Consider the following 23,621-nt stretch of genomic DNA (forward strand, 5'->3'; position numbering starts at 1 on the left):
CAAGCCACAGTGGTGAACTACAACCAACAGGTGGAACCGGTGAAAGATTGGATGAGCGATTGCCTGGAGAAACAGAAACCTTCTCGTCGTAGAAATATGTGGAGTTTTGGGTAGGCTGCACTCAAGTCAATGATTACCACAATCAAACAATAATGCAAAGTTGAATTATAGTGCAGAACACGAAACTATATTGCTGGCCACAAGTGCAAAGGACGGACGGAACTAGCAGAATGGCAGTACCGTAAATATTGTACTAGCGAGGCCACTAGTAGGAATCACAAGTGATTTTGTTTTTCTTTTTTTGTATGATTTTTTTGATATTTTTCTCAGCACAAGAAGCAACAAAATAGGAGCTACATGAAGTTTCACCTAAAACAGAGTTCAGATGTGGTCTACAGAAAATCAGAAAGTTCTCTGAAAAGCGTGAGAGAACTTTGATGAATTTTTTTCTTTATTTTCCTGAATTTTTTTGACAATTTTGTCGAAACCCAAACAGACCGTATGTCAATTTGGCCGGCCTCAGAATGGTGTCAACAAGCTCCTGTAAAAATTTCAGATTTTTTGGACACTCGAGCGAAAAGTTATGCCCGTTTTACGGAAGGTACCTCAAGTTATGTTTTAAAACGACCGGGACGAAACAACCGTATCCTTTCTCCTTTGTTTTCTTTTTTTTGTTTCTGTTTTTTTTACGTAATCGAAGGAGAAAAACAAGGAAGCGCCCGTTGACTCGGTTTGTTTTTTTTCTCTATTTTTTTCCGTAACCGAAGGAGAAAAACAAGGAAACAACCGTTGACTCGGTTTGTTTTTTTCTGTTTTTTTTGTCGTAACCGAAGGAGAAAAACAAGGAAACGAAGTTGACTCGGTTTGTGGCGTGATCAAACGGGAGATGGTGGCGGCGCTAGGGATTGAATGGTGGAAGAACACAATGCAACCAACAACAAATGACGCGAAAGCACACAAATTCAACAATGCAGATTATTGAAAGAAAGTGCGAGGCTCAAAAGGGTGCTGGGATAAGGTCTAACCTGAATTTTTATGTGGTTTTGTGGACTGTAGGAAAAAAACACTCGATAAACTCACCGATCAACCTGGAATTCTGATACCAATTGATGTAGCTGAGGTGCCCGATCTTTCGGTGAGAGGAGATAATTCCGATTTGGCGGAAGATGACCCTTGCGATCCGACTACGACGAGCAAACCCGAGGCGCCAATGCAATCGCTGAACCAACTCCTTGTGGTTACCGACCTTGCTGATGCGAGGTCGTCCTGATCACGAAGATCGTTTCCTGTGCGCAATCGAAGAACGAACAAGAAAAAGATGCGAGCAATCTAATCTATTACTCGAGGGTGGAGTTCTGAATACATGAAGACAGCGCAGATTTGCGCGTGTTCGAGAGTAGCTAAGGCTAACGTAAAACAAAACTCGAAAACAAAGGAGGCGCAGCTCCTGGATAAATAGAGAGGGCGCAGCCCCTAGGGGCGGCCAACCCTAGGTCGTCCACTATGGGCCGCAGTTGGGCTGGTCGTCTATTCTTCTGGGCCCTCATTCTTTAGTAGCATGACGAAGTTAAGATCTCTGGCACGGGCCCGAGTGATTGGCCCAGCTAATGAAGGAAGTGGCGCTTGATGTGGAGGTGCTGCTGGTGTAGTCGTACTCATAGCGATGTCCTCATCACACCTCATCCAAGCTTAATGCCGGAATTGCCATCAAGGAAGCTCCCTCACTCTTCTCATCTCCCCATTGTCTCATGGCAAAGGGAGATGCTAAGGTAAAAATCATCACCGATTTAAATGATATAAAAGATGATGATGATATCGATGATGTTGATGATGATGGCTATTCATATGATGATCTTGTTAGAATGTTAGGTGAGGCTGATGACTACATGCACAAAGAAAAAGAAAAATTTAAGACCTTGAAGGAATTGTATAAAAACCTCCAAGTGTCTTTTGAGGAGCTCAAGACCTCTCACAATGACCTAAAAGAAAATTGTGAGAAGCTTGCGGATGCTCAAAAATCATCTATTGTGCATGAAGTTGAGGTGGTCACTAAGGATGTTGGAGTCACTTGTGACTTACTTGATAGTCTTACAAGTGAACCACTACCTACTAACTCTATTTGTGATAAATGCAAAATTTCTCTCAATGATAACATTACTCTTGATGAATCAAAAATTATTGTTGAGAATGAAGTGTTAGTAGATAAAGTAAACACTCTAACTCATGACCTAGAAAAGGCATATGGTGGTAAGGCTAAATTGGATTTCATATTGGGAAGTCAACGATGCTCTCTTAACCGTGAAGGTCTTGGATATGTTCCCAAGAAAGGAAAGAATGCTTTTGTAAAGCAAAAGACATTGTTTGTGAAAGAATGCGACAAAGTGTGTCACAAGTGTCACAAAAAGGGACATGTTAAGAAAAATTGTTCCAAGTTCAAAAATGTATCCTCCACTTGTTTTGAGCATTGTTATGTTCTTTCTCATAATGCAAAAGGTGTTCATGCTAAATTTGTTGGTACTTCTATTGTTGGAAACAAAAAGAAAGCTATTTGGGTGCCAAAGACCTTGGTCACTAACATCCAAGGACCCAAGCAAGTTTGGGTACCTAAAAGAGATTGATTTCCTTTTGTAGGTAAACTACAAGGCGGGAGGGAATCATTGGGTGTTAGATAGTGGATGCACTCAACACATGACCGGAGATATGAAAATGTTTACCCAAATGAGTGAGGAAGATTGCTCAAATTATGATAGTATCACATTTGGAGATAATCACAAAGGAAAGGTTAAAGGTTTGGGTAAAATTGCTATTTCAAATGATCATTCTATATCAAATGTGCTCTTGGTTGAGTCTTTGAATTTTAATTTACTTTCCGTAGCTCAATTATGTGATCTAGTTTTTGTTGCAATTTCACGGTTGAAGATGTTATTATCTCTAGTGTTGATGGTAGCAATCTTAAGTTTAAAGGTTTAGACATGAAAATCTTTATCTAGTTGATTTCTCATCTAATGAGGCAAAGCTCACAACTTGCCTATTCTCAAAAGCTTCACTAGGTTGGTTATGGCATAGAAGACTTGGTCATGTTGGAATGAAGCAACTCAATCGGTTAACCAAGCATGACTTAGTTCGTGGCTTAAAAGATGTGAAGTTTGAGAAGAACAAATTATGTAGCTCTTGTCAAGCCGGTAAGCAAGTGGCAAACACTCATCCAAATAAAAGTCAAATGTCCACTCATCGACCTTTGGAATTACTTCACATGGATTTATTTGGGCCCACATCTTTTGTAAGTATTGGTGGTAATTCTTATTGTCTTGTGATTGTGGATGATTATTCAAGATTTACTTGGGTTTATTTTCTTCGAGTCAAATCTAATGTGTTTGAAACATTCAAGTCATTTGCTATATTGTCTCAAAATCAATTTGATTTCGACATCAAAAAGGTTAGAAGTGATAATGGGTCGGAATTCAAAAATGCGAGAATTGATGAATATTGTGATGACAAGGGTATTAAACATGAATTCTCTTCCAAATATACCCCGGAACAAAACGGTATTGTTGAAAGAAAGAATAGAACTCTCATTGATATGGCTAGGTATATGTTAGCGGAATATAATATATCGGATTCTTATTGGGCCGAGGCAATAAATACCGCTTGTCATTCATCAAATAGACTATATTGTCACAAACTTTTGAAGAAAACTCCATATGAATTGCTCATTGGTATAAAGCCAAATATCTCATATTTTAGGGTATTCGGTTGCAAATGTTATATTTTAAGAAAGGGAAGCCGACTTTCTAAATTTGAGAAGAAATGTGATGAGGGTTTTCTTCTTGGATATTCATCAAATAGTAAAGCTTATAGAGTCTTCAATAAAACTCATGGTATTATTGAAGAAGCATATGATGTTGAATTCGATGAAACAAATGGGTCTCAAGATGAGAGTGATAATCTCGATGATGTTGGGGGAACTCAATTGATAAATGCAATGAAAACAATGGCCGTTGGTGAAATAAAACCAAAGGAAGATGATGATGAAAATAGTGTGGTTGTCATTCCTTCATCCTCAACTCAAAATGAGGAAGATCACCAAAGCCAACAACATGATGAAACTATGGATACTCATGATCAAGTTACTTCAAGACATTCGGTTCCTCCTAATGCTTCAACTAGCAATTATCAAACGGTATCAAGAATTCATCATTCCATTGTGAAGGATCACCCGGTTGATCAAATTGTGGGTGATATTAGTAAGGGTGTTCAAACTCGCTCTCGCATAGCTTCGTTTTGTGAACATTTCTCTTTCGTATCTTGTATGGAACCTAACCGTGTAGATGAAGCTCTACTTGATGTTGATTGGGTGAATGCAATGCATGAAGAATTAAATAACTTCGCTCGAAATGAAGTTTGGGAGCTTGTTGAGAGACCAAAGAACCACAATGTTATTGGTACAAAATGGGTGTTTCGCAACAAGCACAATGAAGATGGTGTGGTAGTAAGAAACAAGGCAAGATTAGTTGCACAGGGATATACTCAAATTGAGGGATTGGATTTTGGGGAGACATTTACTCCCGTGGCAAGATTAGAAGCAATCCGGATTCTTCTTGCTTATGCTTGTGCACATAATATCAAGCTCTACCAAATGGATGTAAAGAGTGCTTTTCTAAATGGTAAGATTAGTGAACTAGTGTATGTTGAACAACCTCCCGGTTTTGAGGACCCCAAAAGACCTAACCATGTGTTCAAGCTTTCTAAAGCTCTCTATGGGCTTAAGCAAGCTCCACGCGCTTGGTATGAAAGGCTTAGAGATTTCTTGCTTTCCAAAGACTTCAAAATTGGGAAGGTTGACACTACTCTATTCACTAAAAGAATTGGCAAAGACTTATTTGTTTGTCAAATCTATGTTGATGATATTATTTTTGGATCTACTAATGAATTATTTTGTGAGGAATTCAGAAAAATGATGTCAAAAGAATTTGAAATGTCTATGATAGGAGAATTGAGCTTCTTTCTTGGCCTTCAAATCAAACAATTGAAAGATGGAATTTTTATAAGTCAATCAAAATATTTAAAGGACATGCTCAAGAAGTTTGGTTTAGAAAATGCAAAGCCTATCAAGACTCCAATGGCAACAAATGGTCATCTAGACTTAGATGAAGGAGGTACTATGGTTGATCAAAAACTTTATCGTTCAATAACTGGTAGTTTGCTTTATATTACCGCATCTAGGCCCGATGTTATGTTTAGTGTATGCATGTGTGCTCGATTTCAAGCTTCACCTAGAGAGATTCACTTGAAGGCCGCTAAAAGAATTTTAAGATATTTGAAGTATACTCCCAATATTGGTCTATGGTATCCCAAAGGTGCTCAATTTGAATTAATTGGATATTCGGATTCGGACTATGCGGGGTGCAAAGTTGATAGAAAAAGCACCTCCGGTTGTTGTCAATTTCTTGGTAGATCTCTTGTTTCATGGTCTTCTAAAAAACAAAATTTGGTTGCTCTCTCTACCGCCGAAGCGGAATATATATCGGCCGGAAATTGTTGTGCTCAACTATTATGGATGAAACAAACCTTATTGGATTATGGAATTATTTTCAAGAATGTGCCTCTCATGTGTGATAATGAGAGTGCGGTAAAATTGGCTACCAATCCGGTCCAACACTCAAGAACTAAGCATATTGATATACGGCATCACTTCTTAAGAGATCATGTTGGCAAGGGAGATATCTCTATTTATTCCATTGGCACGGATGATCAATTAGCAGACATTTTTACAAAGCCTTTGGATGAAACAAGATTTTGTTCTCTAAGAAGTGAAATGAATGTGATCGATCTCTCAAATGTTGCTTGAAGTTGATCACGCATGTGTCGTATTGCATCTCGGTTCTAAATATGCTCTTTATGCTATTTATTTGGTATTATTGGTGCATTTTTCATTCTAAATTGCTCTAGTTAGTTTAATACAAAAATTTGCATTACTCAATTACATAATATGTATATGCATGCATACTAACTCTTGGATTGGTCGAAATGTCCATATATGAGCACCAATTCAGATTTGAAATTCAAAATCAGAAAGTGGACAGACATTGGAGAACTGAGTATCAGGTCGCGGACCGTCCGCCCATGGACCGCGGACCGTCCGCAGTATCAGGAACTGGACAGTCCGATCAGTGATGCAGACCGTCTGACCTCATCAGGGCGCGGACCGTCCGCCGACCCTGCGCGGACCGTCCGCGACAGGCAGTAAAATCGGACAGAGGCCGCAGACTTGTCATTTGTGTTCCTTGGCTCTTCTCTCTTGCTATCCACTCGCCAAATAGTCTCTCTTGTCGATTGTGCGCGGACGGAGAAGTAACGTTGCGCACGGACAGTCCGACAGCTTGTGGCAACGTTCCATCAACATGTCTTCATCACGGTATTTCATAATCTTGTGGATTTCATCAAATCTCTTCAATTTTGAGATTATTTGGGTTTCCTCTCTGATCTGAAATTGAGCAGTAGTTTTACAAAATTTTGAACTCGTTTGGATGAGAGTTCTCTGCAAAATCATCAATTCAACATTTGTGGCGGCTAGGGTTCTTGGAGTCGCCCCTGGTCGGTCGCGGACCGTCCGCCTGGTGGGCGCGGACCGTCCGGGCCTCCTAGCGCGGACCGTCCGGCCCCTGGCAGAGCAATGCATTTCTATTCCTTTCTATTGTGGTGATTTGTATCAACTATTTATCTATGGATGTCTGTCACATTATTGCAGTGGTTTTGGTGGCCTCCGCAAGAAACTTGCAGGTCACTTTAAATCAAAGTGCCCTCATGGAGATGATGATGACTATACACCAACCACTGATTCAGAGGCCCAATCCTCAGCTGGGGGCACTGAAACTATGGATGCTGAAGACTTTCCTCATGTTCATCCCGATTATCCCATTGATACCCAAGGATGGACATATCCAAAGCGGAGGTTTTCTATGGCTGAGTACTGCTCAAGGCGGACTATGAACCAATACACTCTGCCATCTGACACCAATATTCAATTTGTCCACACTCAGCTGCAGTTTGATGTATTTTGGGCACCTTGGTAGATACAAATTTTTATAAACATCAAGTGATTGATTGGTCCTTCATGCTAGGTCAATCAGTCATGGAGGGTCTGATCCCTAAGTTTGAGACGTGTGGCCTGTATCAGTTTATGGGGCAACGAACAGACTTCAGTGAAATGGCTGTCAAGCAATTCCTGGCCACCTCAGAGATTGATATAGAAGAAGAATCCATCACCTGGATGACTGGCTTCAAGCGCTATTCTGCCTCCTTTGCTGACTTTGCCACTGCCAACAGTCTGGATTATGGCACTATTTCAGCTGGACTGGATCTCTACACTGAGGATAATTTTGAGGACATTATGCAATTCTATGAGCCAGCACAGCTGGGAATACCCAGGAGGATTGGAGAGACAGCAGGACTCAGACATCATCCTGCTGTGATCAACAAAATTGCCAGAGTCACTATTCTTCCCAAGAGTGGGGATAAGAGCAAAATACGGGACAAATTCTGGAATATTATCCATCACATCATGAACGGTGAAGTAATGAATGTTGTTCTATTCATGATGAGACAACTTAATGATTTGAAGATGGACAAGAACCAAAATTTAGCGTATGCTCCTTATATTATGGCTCTCATCAAAGCCAAGACAAGATTTGAGGGGCCCTGTGAGATTGTCCACACACCGTTCAGACCATTTAAGAATGAGATAGAGTTTCTCACCAGGCCACTCACTCCCTTCCCAGATGATGAGGAAGACCCTGGCTATAATGCAGAAGCAGCTCCTGGTGTTGAGGCCGAGCAGATGCCTCCTCCTCCACCTCCTCAGCCTCAGCAGTATTGGCAGCCTGGTCCAGGCTACTTTGATCCCTATTTTCACAATATGTAGCAGGGGCTTGAGACCCATATTGATGCTCGCTTTGAGGGCATGATGACACATGTGGATCACCGCCTAGATGACATGCAGTCTCGCTTTGACAGTAACTGGGATGCGCTCAACTCTGAGTTTTCAGAGTTTCGTGATCACATTCACACTAATGTCACTGATCCTATCATGACCAGGCTGAATAATATGCAACAGAGTTTTCAAGATAACATGGGCGCTCTCTCCAGCCAATTTGACAATCTTTCTACAAATGACAGCATGCATGATATCAGTCAGAGGCAGCAGCAACTCCAGCAGGATTTTGGCCAGTTCTCCTCTCTATTTGACACATTCAGCACTCACTACTACAACATGCATCCTCCGCCCAGTGATCAGTGAGACCTCTCCTTTGTGGCAATTGATGTCAAAGGGGGAGAGAAGTGATGAGAAGAGAAGTTGTCAGGTGTCTCTTTTCAGGGGGAGTTGTTGGTCTATGTGGACATTAAGACCATGCATATGATATTTACCTTTTTATGTCGCATGCATTAGTTTATGTCTTATGCATTTGGAACTGGCTTGAACTGTTAACTCTATGTCGTATGTCTGTGGACAAATATCTGTAATATTCTGTGGGTTGAACTATGTTTTAGTTCAAATTACTCTGTGTGTGGTTAATCGAGGAGTGATTATAATTGCTGCGCTTACTCTACGGATCATCTCTTGTATGCCTCGATAACCATGATTGTAGGAAAGTCTCCATCAAACTCCAATATATTATGTGTGTTATATCTTCAGTTTCAAATAATCCTGCACACACTTAGGGGGAGCCTTTCTTACATACTGAGTTTTTATTGGGATTTATCTATCTCTCGGACAGAACTTCAAATCAAGATAAGTCCTATGAAACTCATCTCCTAAATCTATCTTATACCTTAGGTATGAGAGAGATTTGAAAAAACTAAACTTCTCTTTAATATATTATGTAGTTTTGTCATCAATTACCAAAAAGGGGGAGATTGTGAATCATCTAGGCCCCTTTGGTGATGTTTTGGTAATTAATGATAACTGCTTGTGGACTAACGATTCTTGGAGAAACAAGAATGCAGGGTTGGACCACATAGAACAGGAAATGTTGGAGAATCATAAACATTGGTTGTGGATCAGATGAAGGCAAAGGTATAATATAGGTTTCGTTTTTGCCGGTCTTGAGGAGTTTAGAGAAGATACCTGACCGGATTAGTAGGCTAGATAGCCGTACTATTAAGAGGGGTCAATGACTTTGATCTGTGTAAAGCTTAGTGCCTCATAGAGCATCAAGTAGTTGCATTTGCATGAGGACTAACAGCGCTTCAAATTTCGTGAGTTAAAAGTTCTTTCAAAAGCAAGTTTGAAAATTGCAATGTCTTAGATGCGCGGACCGTCCGGGCCTTGAGGGCGGACCGTCCACGATCCACCAGGGGGTCCGAAGTCTGACCACTTGGATAGGTACATTGTTCCATTGCACTGCGGACCGTCCGGGTCTTAAGGCCGGACCGTCCGCAGTCATGACCAGAGAAGGCTGGGTTCGGGTCAGTTCCTGAATTATAGCGCGGACCGTCCGGCTGTGATGGGCGGACAGTCCGCAAGTGTCAAACATGTTTTGGACAGGGACTGTGTGATTTTGTAGATTTGTACTACGGACTGTCCGAGGGACTAGTCTGGACAGTACTGTCTTAGGTCTCGGACCGTCCGGCTTTATAGGCGGACGGTCCGTGCGTGTTAACTATTCTTGGTCCGAGGCTCGGGTGCCTCATGCTGCTAGGTCGCGGACGGTCCGGCCTTGGAAGGCGGACTGTCCGGACCCACCTTTTCTGACAGCTCTGGCAGTTTTCAAACGGGAATTATAGCCGTTATATGTACGGCGGACCGTCCGGCCCTAGGGCGCGGACCGTCCGCGTGTGCGCAGAACATGTGCTTTTTGCACATAACGGTTGGATTTTGATGGAGAGCTATAAATAGAAGGGTAGCTCGTGTGAGAGAGCTCTCTTGGCCATTCCTTGCACACATTGAGCTCATTTGTGATCCTCCAACTCACGCTCTCACACTCTTTGCTTGAGATTGCATTCTAGTGAGAGATTGAGGGTTCCTAGTGCATTTGCATCATTTGGTGATTCTTGAGGCACTAGGTGGTACACCGAGCAAGCGTCATTGACTTGTTACTCTTGGAGGTTGCCGCCTCCTAGACGGCTCGGGTGATTGTCTCCGTCGAGCTCTCCAAGAAGATTGTGGAGAAGCCGCGATGTTGATTGTGAGGGGTTCGCGCCTACCTCGCCGGAGCGACAAAGGTGACATTAGTGGAATCGAGGTATTGAGTGATTTCCTGTCCACTTGGCTCAAAGATCAAGCCGTGACTTGATAGAGGAGCAAAAGAGAGCTTAAAGTCCACCTCAATGTGGATTAGGGGTGATAGGCAAATCACCGATACCACGGGATAAATTTCGGTGTCTCTACCTTCTTGCATTACTTATTGCCTTGCAAGTAATTAGTGTTTTGCATATTGTTCCTCAAGTATTCAATCACCGTAGTTGTTTCTCATACATTGTTTACTTATTGTCACTAGAGAATTTATTCCTCTTGTTATATTGATTAAATTTACCTAGTGTTTTTGATTTTAGTCAAAACCGCCTATTCACCCCCCTCTAGCCGGTGTCCTAGATCCTACAGCAGGTCGTAGCATGAATACATAAGCCAGTGCAGGGCACATGCAAAGATGCCAATATGGCAAGCACAGGGAGGGACGAGGTATCTGAAAACAACTTGAATCCTGAATTTTTTATTTAGATCTAGAAAAACCTAGAACTGACACATAAGAAAAAGGAGAAGGTAGATAAGGGTGAGACTGTCCGCAGCCGTTGCCGCGAGCGTCCCCCTCCTCTCCGCATAGCGGTAACAAAGACACATTTTAGCGTGCATCGCTGCCCTCTTGCACTCCCTCTACGAGCTACAGTGCTAGCGGGATAAGTGAACCGCCACATCTAGGGTGCGGCAACCGGCCCCCTCATGCACTGTGCTGATCTTAGGTTTTGTGCCGACAACAGTAGAGAAAAAATTATAATGGATGATAATTGGTATATGAAATGATATTTTATGGATGTAGTGGGGTATAGGGAAGAATTTAGAGGGAACCGCTGCTGCAGGAAATGAAAATGTAGGGGTGGAATCCTAACGATGTGGCACAAAAGTGGAATATAGGGAAAGAAATTTAGGGTAACCGTTGCGGACAGTCTGACGTGACTACCGGCCAGAAGACAGCCGCCGGAAGCAAATGGGAGGCCACCAGGTCGTTGTTGGATTTCGCCAGAGGTGAGGGTGCAGAATGGAGGGGAGGTTGGGGCGAGGGAGGTGCATGGAACAGAGAGCGGGCGAGGGAGGGCCGGATCCGTGCTGCAGTCGTCGTAGCCGCTCGTGCGCATCCCCGCCGTCACCGCTCATGCGCAAGCCGCGCCGTCTTGCATTGTCACCGATGCCACTGGTCATCGTGCTCATGGATTCTTTCCACACCACCTTAGAGGGGGCTGCTTCTCGGGCCAGTGATACGGTAAAAAGCGGGAATGGACCGGACTTGAATCCTCCAATGGGTTAATCGAACATGTCTTCTACTATGGGTAGGGAACCATTCCACCGATCCACACGATTTCTTTCTCATCCCGCCGTTCCCTGCCCAAATGAATAAGGGCCCGTTTGGTTTGAGGGACTAGAGACTAAAGATTAGTCCCTCCATTTTAGTCTTATTTAGTCCCTAAATTGCCAAACGGTGTGACAAAAAATAGGACTAAACTGTTTTAGTCTCTAGCCCCTTAAGGGGTGACTAAAAGAGACTAAACCATATAAATTATACCTTTTGTCCCTCTTTTATTTCAGTTGCACTAATAGCAGGAGAATGATAAGGAGTATTTTAGTCTTCTTATGATTCATTTAGTGTGTTTTGAATAATTTTAGTCCCCAAACCAAATATGGTAAAGACTAAATTTTAGTCTTTTAATTAAACTTTAGTCCTTGGACTAAAGGAACTAAGTCTAAGCCTATAATGGCTAATTTGGAAGAAGTGGAGTCATACCTAGAGAGAAAAAACTGAACGGAGAAAGTTAAATATTTGAGAGGATTTAGGGCCTGTTTGGTTCGTAGCTAACTGCGCTACACTTTGCCTAAGTTTAGTCGTTCGAATTGAAGAACTAACCTTAGACAGAAAAGTTAGGTAAAGTGGGACAAGTTAGGTAGCGAACCACCCTTAACCTTTCAAACTTGCCATAATTTAAAAAAACGCACCGACTCCCCTACAGCCGCCAGCGATCCCAATCCCCGACTCCTCCGGCAGCCCGCAACGACTCGCGCCGCCTCCGGTCGCGCCGGGTCCAGGTAAAGCGGCTTCCATCTCCTCGGTCTCAGCGCGTCATCCCCTCCTCCTTCCTCTTCCGTTTCCCTTAGGGTTGGAGTAGACACGTCGGCTCAAGGATCCTTCGAGGTGCGTATCTTCTCCTTTTCTCCATGCTACCTTTCCCTCTCTTTTTCATGCACGATCTTTTGCGTTTCTGTGATGTGTGATGGATCAAGCCCGGGTTCTTCTGGGCGGGGTAGATACTCCTCCGATATGTGTTACGCTAGTGGTACTAGTAGATGTAATTCAACTCCAATTTTTTCGGTGTTCAATTGAACCCTTGTGCCGTTCGATGTTTACTTTGGTAATTGTTTGACTACTAAAAATAGACTACTGTTGCACTGAATATTGCATGGCGTCTTCTTCGAATAAAACTGGGTTGACTCGTCTACAGCCTCTAGATGCAGCTGACCTTTGACACTGCTCCAGTAATCCAGCGCATATGCTTCAGTGATGTGTACATGAACTTTTTGATTGGCTGTTATACTCATACCAGTTACAGATTGATCATGCCGGTAGTGAGTAGTGAAGATGGCTGATACTAATGCTCTCACCATTTGTCTGCTCATGTACTCCCAAGAATCGAGAATATTCCTTTCAGCCATCGAATCATGTTTGTGCCTATGTAGGGAAAGGAGACCTGGGTAATGCCTTGCTATACATCGTCATATGTCCCATATGAAATCGCTAGCACATCCAATCTCAGCAAGGACCCACCTTAATAGAATTTGAGCTTTAAGCTATCTTTCATAATATTGTAACTAATGGCATGCATGTTATCTTAAGTTTGGCAAGTAATTTCTGTAAGTGTGACATGGGAATTAAGTACTTTTTCTGAGTGCTAGTTCCAGATTGCAGATGGATTACGTTTCTGCAACGTTTGGTGCACTGGTGAGAGCTGTCTCATTGAGTCACCAGGTCACGGGTTCGAATCAGTCTCTCCACATTTGCACATTTGCGAGAGAAGGCTTGCTTTGGTTTATCCTTTTTTCAGACCCCTCTCATGTGGGAGCCTCCAACACTGGGTCGGGATTGCCCTTTAATGATCTTAGATGTGATGATTAATTTGATTCTGGACCCCTCATCTCGTAAATCTTAATTTACAAGCGAAATTTTGCTCCAATGCGTCTATTGAAATTGATTTTTGGAAGATGTTGAGTTATTCACAGTGCGATGTTCATGTCAGCTTTACTCCACTTAAGCCAACTACCCAGGAAACCACCAAATCACCATGTTATTTAAGAGGTTTTATTTAGGTAGTTGTAGCCCAGCTTAAGCTTATGTGCAGAACATACTAAACCTCATTTTTTGTAAGTGATTTTGAAAAGAGATTACTTTGAAAACTTTAAACCTCATTTCCGTTATCTGATTTTGAAAAGAGATTATTATGAAAACTTTAAATATGCCTTTGCTATCTGTAACAGAGTAATGGAAAGTCAACCATCAAACTAAATTGTTTTTTCCATCATCAAAGCAATTTGCAATATCCGTAACCTGTTTGACCAATACTGGCAGGGACTGACTGGTTGTGCAAATACCTACTTTTAAATTATTGAAAGTGGGAGCATGAAAGGTAATTTTGCGGTCCTGTCATGCATTATAGGGAACTAGGGACAACGTTAATAGATGTTGTGATTTTTTTAAGAAAAGTAAATCTTGTCTACCTTGCTGTTTACCAGTTGCTGTTTATTCTTTGAGGATACGCTCCCTTTTGATTTCACTTGTTCAATGTAACCATATGTTTGTTCCATGTTTAATGGAAGTTTCTGTGTTTGTGATACCCAAATCAACCACCAGGATAAAATGTTATACCAATGCGCTATTGCACCACTGCAGTTGCTTTAAGATGGATTTTTGCTTAAGATGGAATTTTACAAGCAAGCATCTTTTGTAACTTCAGTTAGATTATTTGCTGCTCTCAAGAGTAGCGTTCAAGCTACAAGAATAAATAAGATAAAGGCCAGTGATTTTTTTCATACACAAAAGGCATTCCCAATCCCATCCATCAACATAGATCTGAGAATTTTTAGTGTTGTAACCTGAAATACATCTTTTGCATTTTTATGTGTTATAACCTGTAATTTTGTAGTCTTTCTTGTTTATCTGGATGGAAAAAATGATCAAATTTCCAATTGTTTTCCAAGGGTCAGGACACTTATTGATTTTGAACAAAGATCTAGCATGGAACCATCCTCACAGCCTCAACCAATGATGGGTGTTGGGTCACAACCTTATCCTGCTGCTGCTCCCTATGTGCCAGTACCTGGATCTCTTGCTGTTCCTCCTGGCTCACAGCCAGCAGCAGCATTCCCCAATCCAACTCAACTCAGTGCTCAGCACCAGATGGTGTACCAGCAGGCTCAGCAATTTCATCAACAACTTCAGCAACAGCAGGAACAACAGCTCAGGGAGTTCTGGACTACCCAGATGGATGAGATCAAGCAAGCAAATGACTTCAAGATCCACACCTTGCCACTTGCAAGGATAAAGAAGATAATGAAGGCTGATGAGGATGTGCGGATGATCTCTGCAGAAGCTCCTGTTGTGTTTGCGAAGGCATGCGAGGTATTCATATTAGAGCTGACATTGAGGTCATGGATGCACACAGAGGAGAACAAGCGCCGGACCTTGCAGAAGAACGACATTGCAGCTGCCATCACCAGGACTGATATATATGACTTCCTGGTGGACATAATCCCGAGGGATGAAATGAAAGAGGAGGGGCTCGGACATAATCCCATAGTTGGCCTGCCGCCTGCTATGGGGGCTCCAGCTGATCATGGTTCTCATCCATATTACTATGTGCCAGCTCAGCAGGTGCAAGGAGCAGGTATGATGTATGGTGGCCAGCAGGGTCACCCAGTGACTTATATGTGGCAGACGCCGCAAGGGCAAGCGGCAGAGCCCCCCGAAGAGGAGCAGCAGCAGTCTGCCTGAATGTAGCAAATAGACGATAACAGCAAAGCAATTACATCTTGATCTGAAGTTCTGAACTTAGTTCTCTAAACAAACAAATATGATTTGGTTATGTTAATTGTGCAGATGATTGCAGGCTGAAACAATTGTCGCTAATTAGGTGTCATAGCCTCATAGGGTTTCCTAATGGTAGTTTCGACTCCCGACGCTGCCACGGCAGCAGTAGAAAATGATTGTAATTTGCAGACTAATGTAGTAAGATTAGCCTTTTCTGTCTAATCCAATATACGATTGAGGCCCTCGTATGAACTGAGTGTTTGTTTGCCTTATTTTTTTAACCATTGTGCTCTTTGCTTGGCTAGAATATTGCCTGTCACCAAAGTTTCGTAGTTAATTCCAGGCTGAACTGATTTTTTTTTCTTTTGTATGGCAAGTTTTAACACATAAATACTAGCAGTAATAACTAAATAAAATTTGGCCGACCATTAATCCGCCCGTATCAGCAACCAGGAAATTCACATTTGGCCAAGAAACAGAGCTTCCCGCTATAAGCTATTCACAGCAATGCACTCATCTACCACTTCGATGTGTTCTTCACCTCTTCATTGTTGGTTCAGTTCGACGGCCCCAGATTTACAAATATAAGTACTTAATTAATTTGCCCTCAATCCGGCAGGCACAAATGATGGATAGTATCCAAATTCATTTTTAGCAGCAGCATCTTCCATGATCCACTTCTCTAGTTCCTATACCAGCGTATTCTGAATTTCTGATTCACTGTTTACATGAAGAAGAAAGAAACTGAAAAGTAGTAGCAGCAGCAGCAGCCAAAGCCCAAAGCTGAAGGGAAGCTCAGTTCAGGATGCCCATAGCTCTGTAGCATTCGATGCTGTCTCGGAGGGTGTCCTCCATGGGCCTAGAGGTCCACCCTAGCTTCCGAAGCTTCTCCGTGTTGTATGTGTTGCTACCTTCCGCTTCAACGAATCTGCAAGTCATTGTGTTGCGATGGAGAAGAATAAAAGACGCACCCAAAGTTTAGTAACTATCTTTCAAATACAAAAGAAACCTCAATGGGTAATTCAGATGGGAAGGAAAAACACGGTGCAAAGTTCTGAACCGCATAGGACCTGGTAAACAGCGTGGGTAAATGCATATGATTACGTTTCTGTACAGCAATAACGCAGTTAGAGCACTCAGATGTTGGTCAATCAGAAAAGTTGAGATTTTAACTGAAAAAATGGGGTCACTTCCATTTTTTTTCACCAGCTCAATTCTGGCCGTGCATCCGCGTTTGGCCTGTTCAATTTGATGCTAATCCATGTGGACGGAGAGGATTGAGTAAATTTAAATCTCTAGCAAATCAAAATTTCTCCTAGTCTCTCCCAATCCCATCCAGTCCCCATGGAATGAGAATAACCGAACAAGGCCTTATATGTTTTAGAAAACCACAGGTAGAGTCAACTCCATCAAAGACAGAGGGGACAGAAAAAAGTCACCCAAGGAAGAGACTTACTTTTGAGGGTAAGTGTATGTTGGATATTCGGTCTTCAGTATGTTTACAATATCAGAGACTCTTATTGCTGGTGAACTGCAGAGGTATCGTCCTGATGCCTGCAGATTTTCGTAAGCCAACAGAAGGGCACCAGCGACATCACGAACATCCACAAGATTTTTGGGTCCATCTTTAACTATCTCCTGATCTCCTGCACAAGAACAACATTTACATCCAAATACAGAATGCTTGAATCCTAAGTCCGAACTATACACTTGCGTTTGGTTGCGGAACAGCTAGGACAAGGACGTCCCCTATCGTCCTCTCTCGCCCCTCCAATTTTAGGGGACAACACTAGAATAGTCCTGTCTCAACCCTTGACTCAGAACCAAACAACCTAATTTGAGGGATCGTCTCATCCCATCGCGTCCTGTCATTGCAACCAAACGCACCAATGATATGCTTGATCTTAAAAAAAGATGCAGTAATTACTATGGGGATTGCTTGATATGCTTCATTGGTTTCTATTGGAAACAAAAAAAAGGAAAGATAAATTAGGGCTTGTTCGGTTATTCCTATCCCATGTGGATTGAATGAGATTGGAAACATTATAAAAGATTTTGACTTGTTTGGGATTGAAACTCATCCAATCCCACCCAATCTACATGGATTGAGAGCAAAACGAACAAACACTTAGTGTGTGTTTTTTCCGTGTGCACTCCAGCAAATAGAACATCTATATGCTCTGTAATGGGAGTTTTAGTATGGACTCCTTTTCCTTTGTCCCCATCCTAGGATGCCAATAAACCTTGGAACTCATTAGATAAAAAGTGTATCTTTGGATTTTAATTGAAACGAAACGCTTGCACCTTGTATCTCATATGTAAGAACAAAAAAAGGAGAAAACATGCATCATATTCCCTCCGTTTCAAATTAAGTCAACTTCTAGAGTTGTCTTAAGTTAAATTATTTTAAGTTTGAATAACTTAATATAAAAGAGTATCGATATTTATAACACCAAATTAGTATCACTAGATATTTTATGAAATATATTTTTGTAATATACATATTTGGTGTCATGGATATTATCCTTTCATATAAAGTCGGTTAAATTTAAGATAGTATGACTTGGGGTGATTTTAGGAATTGATTTATTTTGAGATGGAGGTAGTATTATACTAAATGCAAATAAAAAAAGACTGAATAGTAAAAAAATGAATGTTCTCCACCTTTGATATAACTGAGGAAGACTTTAACACTTGTATTTACTGCAGGTTGCAACAAAGGTCCAATTACCAATGATGGGCAAATAGTTACAATGTCTAGCCCAGTTTTGGCTGCATAAGCAAAAGCCTCATGTTCTGCCAATGTTTTAGAAAGGAAATACCATTCCTACAAGAACAAAAACTCAGATGAATTAATAGGAGTAGATTCAGACATGACTATTACCTGCTCCATGGAAACAGTGGCCCATAAGGTTGAATGAAGAATATTACATTATCGAAATGTTAAGCCAAACAATGATGTTAGCTTCATTGTTTTTAAGAAATATCCAAATGGAAAACCAGAGAGAGAATGCGTCAATGAAAAATCGCCTCTGGAAGTTTGAATGGGGGGCCATAGTTATAGAGATTGGCAGTAAGGAGTAAAGATAAGGGCATGATTCGTTGGATAGTAGATTTTTAAGTTTCCTTGAGAACTGAAACAACACAGTTTTTTTTTTTTGAAACGAACTGAAACAAAACAGTTTTACTTAAGGATTTACTGTAACACCTCATTTTTTCTGCAATATTCCCCATCTGACCAGCTATCCTCAGTAAAGGCCTCGCCCTTAGGCCAGTCAGGATTATTGAACACAGCCGCCACTGAAGATACCACAACAACTCTCTTCGCTTTGGCCTCATAGCAAGCTTTCAACACATTCAGTGTGCCAGTTACAGCAGGAGCTATGACATCTTCCTGCAAAAGATTACTGTGCTAAAATGTTCTGTAAAGGAATAGAAGTATATAACGTCATAAGAACTGTTTGTAATTGAAGGAATCCGAAAACTGATAAGTATCATGAGCCTATCAACAGATGATCAGTGTTCAGCATTGTTGCATGTTGTAAAAGGATCAAAACCAGATGATGTCTTATGTTATCAGAAAGTTGCAGTGCTACATATGAAATTAAACTGGGAATTTCACTTTAGTGCTGACAGTGACAGCCAATGAACCGGTTTCCTAAAAGTTTTACCTCATTTAACAGACTTGTAAAAACAAAATCATTGAGAAAATCCAATCCATGAGGTCATGTAAACTTTCCATATGCATAGAGTAATAGGCAGATATCATCAATAGAATGTTTTTTCCAGCCTAGTTATGCCGTTTTTTATTTTCTAAGGGCTAGTTTGGAACTTAAATCCCCTCTAGGATTCCCGGTGATTAGGTGGAAAATTGAGCTAATTCCCAGCCAATCCTGAGAATACTCGAGCTAATTGCCATCCAATTCCCGGGAATACTCGAGGGAATTTAAGTTTCCAAACTAGCCCTAAAAGAAAACAAAACTAGCTACATATAGCCCGTTCCACAACCTGAACATCTCAGAAAAACCAAGGACCAAACTTTTTTTTTGAGCAAAATCACCTCAGGGTTGGAGGATTTGCCGGAGGGGACAGGGCTCGCGACATGGAAGACACCCTGACAGCCGGCGACCGCGGACGCAACGCTGCCATAGTCCAGCATGTCAGCCTTGACCAACTGCAACCTCTCCTCAGCATCTTCCAGTGTCTTAAGATGGGCATTCTTGCCATCACCTACAGCGCAGGAGCACAAATCATCACCGTATTACAATCTGTTGTGATCCTCTTGGTCCATAATAACATCCTTTTGGTCTTTTTGGAGCATCAGAGTAAGGACAGGATCTATTATACTCCTAATTGAATACGTAGCTTACTTGAGACACAGAGAAGTTTATTGCTGTGACGTGATGAGAAGCTCTTAGAAAAAGGGACCGGCGCCTGGCGGTGCCGCGATACATCACACATACGTACATACCGAGATGACGCACGGTGCCCCGGACGGTGTAGCGGCCGGTGGAGAGGAGGAGCTTGACGAGCCACGATGCCACAAAGCCCCCCGCGCCGGTCACGCACACGGTGATGCCCCTCTCCGCCGTCTCCATGCTGCTCTCGCGTCCTTCTCCCTGCTCGGCTCAGCTCAACGGTTCTTCCACAGTGGGTGCGTGTGCGTCCGCCGATCGGAGCGGGCGGTTTGGTGGGTTCTGATATTTTTTTATTTCTTTATCTATTTAATTCAGAGTTAACCAAACTATTTTTTACCTGAATCTCGCTAATCACCGAAAACGGTAAACCACCAGTTTTTCGACGGATTTCGAGTTCCTCGTCTCTTTCCATTTTCAAATTTAGAGAAATGGTTTTAGTGTTCACCCGACCGAAAAACCGTATTTTCTGGACGGTTCTCATATTTTTTTTAAATTTGGGGTTCCTTGAAAAAATTTTGATGTACAAATTTTAAAAACCAATTTCGGTTTTCTCGATCAAAAACCTCGTCTCTCGACGAATATAGTTGTTTTTTACAAAAAGTACCGATTATTTTTTAAAAATTAAAATGATATATATCAAATTACTTAGGAAAATAGGTAATATTTTTTCATAATTTTTCTCCTATATTTTTTACAATTTTTTCAAATAAATTTAATTTTGAACAAAATTTAAAAAATCGGCAAGGCAACTTGCTCCTGGACCGGACCAGGAACGAGAAACCGACCCACGAACCACGGTCCCCGACCGGTTTTATAAACCCTGATTTATATTCACCTACAACCCTCATGTTATCCCCACATTTGATTTGATGTTTTATGTCTGCTAGCAGGTACATAGAGACGAGAGGTAAAGAGTAGAATGTTTCAAATCAGTCTAGATATAAATTATGGGCTTGTAGTCCGAAATCTAACAAACTCGAGCCTAAACCTGTTCAACGTGATACTCAAAACCTAATAGACTTATATGATATGGTGGTGAAGTCCAACAATATTTTCACGTTCAAATCATACATTGAACTGGCCATGAAAATGTTCATGACTATCAATAAGTCACCCTTCTGCACCCCCCCAGTCTATAAACCGACATTGATATTGTGGGGGATGGATATCCCCGGGTCCACACGAGTACAAAAATTCGTCCGAGGCCACACAACAGGCACCCTCCTGAGGCGTCCTGCTGTGGGTCAGATAAAAGGAATCAGCAGAAGCGAGCCGGTCCAGATGCGAAAGAGGCCCACGTCCGAGTTAGCCGCTGCATAAGCGAAGATAGTCGGGCCGGGTTTGTTCCGCAGGATGAAGGAAGACTGTTCGCTACTAATTAGGGGATAAGCAAGGAGGTTGTAATCAACACTTGTGCGGTGGAGCTCTCTCTGGTTGTGTATATAAGGCTAGGAGGCACCCTTACCATTTTCATCTCATCAACAACCCACCATTCTATTAGTCACTGCATGTAAACTCACCCCAACACAAAAAACCACCACAGGAAGTAGGGTATTACACCTCTCCAAGTGGCCCAAACCTACTCAAGCTTATGTGTTTTCCTCCTCGTGCTATAGCACGAACCATCGAGTCACAATCTTCGACGTCGTCCTACCCAAAAGCATCACGAGGGTAACCCCGGGTGCTGTCGAACACAAAACACCGACAGCTGGCGCGCCAGGTAGGAGGTGCGTCGTCGATCAACGCTGGCTCCATGGCCGTCGTTTTCAAAAGCATGATCACCTTTAGCCCAGGAGTAGTCTTCTGTTTCGGGACCATCTCCTGCATGGCAGATGTCGAGGGGACTCTGCATCGCATAGCAACTTCACCCGAGAGGAAATCTCCCTTGGGGTCGCCAAAAGGAGCTGCAGCGAAACCATGAACCGCGCCAACAAAAACCCCGCCAATGGCGCGACGAAGCATGGTCCCGCGCGAGGCTAAGCTCAGGATCCCCCAGAGGGTAGAAGGTCGGTCAATCATGGCCTCCCCAACTCGATGAACTCCATTGTCCACCTCGTCCACTAAGGAGTGGACATGGATTACCCAGCAAAAGGAGACAAACACTCCAAACCGAGGCAAGGAAGCGCTGCGGACTGCCGTCTCGATTGCTCCGTCCTCAAGAGAGAACGAGAAGGAGCGCACCGCTGCACCCACACCTTTCTTCCCAGACATCCTCTTCATTCAAGGGAGACAGGAATCGTCACCTATCTCCGACGACGAACCAATTGTGCTGGGGAAGAGCCTCCCAGCGCGATGCACGACGACGGCGAAACAGGCGTCAAAATGTACGACGACACCACGAGGCTGGAGAGTGAGATCTGGCTCAGCCCGTCTCTCGGGACGAAGCTTCGAAAATGGGGGAGACCCCTGACGAAAGAACGCATCGATAACGACGCAACTCCCACCGCCGCGATTGTCGCCAAGCTCAAGAGCGCAAGCGGGTGCAAGCAGAACAAGACGCCAGTCTCCGGCGAGAGAACCCGATCCTCACCCAGAACCTATACCCTGACTTTGCTCGGGCACTAAACACGCTAAGCAAGGTTGGAAGGGTCCTAGCGCAGATAGCCAATGGCCTCCCGCGAACCCGAGACGCGGAGGGATATCGGCGAGTACGCACTTAGGCAGCCAATCATCTTCTACCTCTCGCCTACCTGCCAAATGATCTACGTCACGCCATCAACAGTTGACAAGACGCACGAAGCAACATCAGCGCTTTGCGTGATCACCGACATGAAAATGAAATAAGGCGCCGAGAAGAGTACGACCGAGATCATGGTGCACCGGCACGCAGACGTGCGACCAGGATCAAGTCGGCGACAACCTCCACCAACAGTCCGGTCCTGGAACGGTCGAGGCGACATGAGACTCGCTCACCTCCCCGGAACCGGCGACATGATCATCGACAGGAGGAAAGGGAAAAGTGCGGGGTCTCCGCGCTCACCCCCAACTCCGAGCAATCCAATGACATCCAAACTTCAAAGTCTCCAACGTCGACAAATACGAGCCCAAGCAAGACCCGAGGGGCTAGTTGGCCATCTACACGACCGTCGCCCGGGCCGCTGGGGAAACAGAAGACGTCATGATAGCGTACCTACCCATTGTCCTAGGGCATGACGCGTTGCAATGGCTTCGACATCTGCCTTGACACTGCATCAACGATTGGGGAGATTTCAGCCGCCGGTTTGTCACGAACTTCCAATCCCTCTCCGACAAACCGGCGTAGCCATGGGATCTCAAATCCATCAAATGCCAAAGCGACGAGACTCTTCACTCGTTCCTTAGAAGATTATAAACGATGAGGAACCACATCCCCGAGGTCACGGAGGCAGCCGTGATTGAAGACTTCTATCGGGGATCCAATGACTCGGCTCTCGTCCGAGCTATCCTCCCGAAGGCGCCCGCCACCTCTAAACAACTGTTCAGGAAGGCAGACATCTACATCACCGTGGATGAGCAGGCTTAAGACCTCATCGGAGGTACGAAGCCCGCACCCCAACACCTCGGAGAGACATAAACCAGCAGCCGGACAAGCGTCGGGAAAAGAGGCCCTGGGAGGAAGTGCACACCGCTGGGCCACCAGCGTCTCGAGCCCGCGGCGCACCCCGTGGTGGGATAATGACACTTCATGAGATTCTTGACTCTCAGTGCCCATACCACAAGGACATGTGACACACCCCGTGGAACTACACGAACTTCAAGAACTCTGTCGGGCATAGCCGACCATTCCAGTCGCTACCGCCTCCCCCTCCCCAAGGAGAGCCTGCCGAGCCAGGCCAGCCTCAACAGCAGGGAGGAGGTTGTGGGGGATAGGTATCCCCTAGGTACAAATGAGGCGTATTCTCTAGGGCCGACCGACTGACTTGGGCCCGAGGCTGACCAA

General features: G+C 43.4%; 2 protein-coding genes across 9 annotated transcripts; one reads left to right on the top strand and one right to left on the bottom strand.

Moving 5' to 3' along the window:
• Positions 1-12,176: 12,176 nt before the first annotated feature.
• LOC100273685 (nuclear transcription factor Y subunit C-2) lies at positions 12,177-15,565 on the top strand. Of its 8 annotated transcripts, none has more exons than XM_008663402.4 (3): positions 12,181-12,398; positions 13,827-13,884; positions 14,456-15,565. In XM_008663402.4, exon 3 carries the CDS (start codon positions 14,493-14,495, stop codon positions 15,246-15,248), a length of 756 nt encoding a protein of 251 aa, XP_008661624.1. In that variant the 5' UTR covers positions 12,181-12,398; positions 13,827-13,884; positions 14,456-14,492; the 3' UTR covers positions 15,249-15,565. The 8 variants fall into 8 exon arrangements, with proteins under 8 accessions (XP_008661628.1, XP_008661624.1, NP_001141569.1 ...); XM_008663404.3 differs by having other exon boundaries at positions 12,196-12,398; positions 14,462-15,565; XM_008663405.3 differs by having other exon boundaries at positions 12,227-12,292.
• Positions 15,566-15,782: 217 nt separating this feature from the next.
• On the bottom strand, positions 15,783-19,936 carry LOC100282448 (uncharacterized). Its single transcript, NM_001155359.1, is given in 6 exon segments — positions 15,783-16,212; positions 16,741-16,930; positions 17,949-18,111; positions 18,493-18,678; positions 19,345-19,514; positions 19,756-19,936. Coding segments are annotated over 6 exon segments (969 nt in total). The 5' UTR covers positions 19,883-19,936; the 3' UTR covers positions 15,783-16,079.
• Positions 19,937-23,621: the final 3,685 nt, after the last annotated feature.

This window comes from Zea mays, chromosome 10 (genome assembly GCF_902167145.1).
Source record: "Zea mays cultivar B73 chromosome 10, Zm-B73-REFERENCE-NAM-5.0, whole genome shotgun sequence".
NCBI lineage: Eukaryota > Viridiplantae > Streptophyta > Magnoliopsida > Poales > Poaceae > Zea > Zea mays.

What these genes read in the sequence shown, in the direction of transcription:
- LOC100273685 (XM_008663406.4), top strand. Translation starts at nt 14,493, where the DNA reads ATGGAACCATCCTCACAGCCTCAACCAATGATGGGTGTTGGGTCACAA.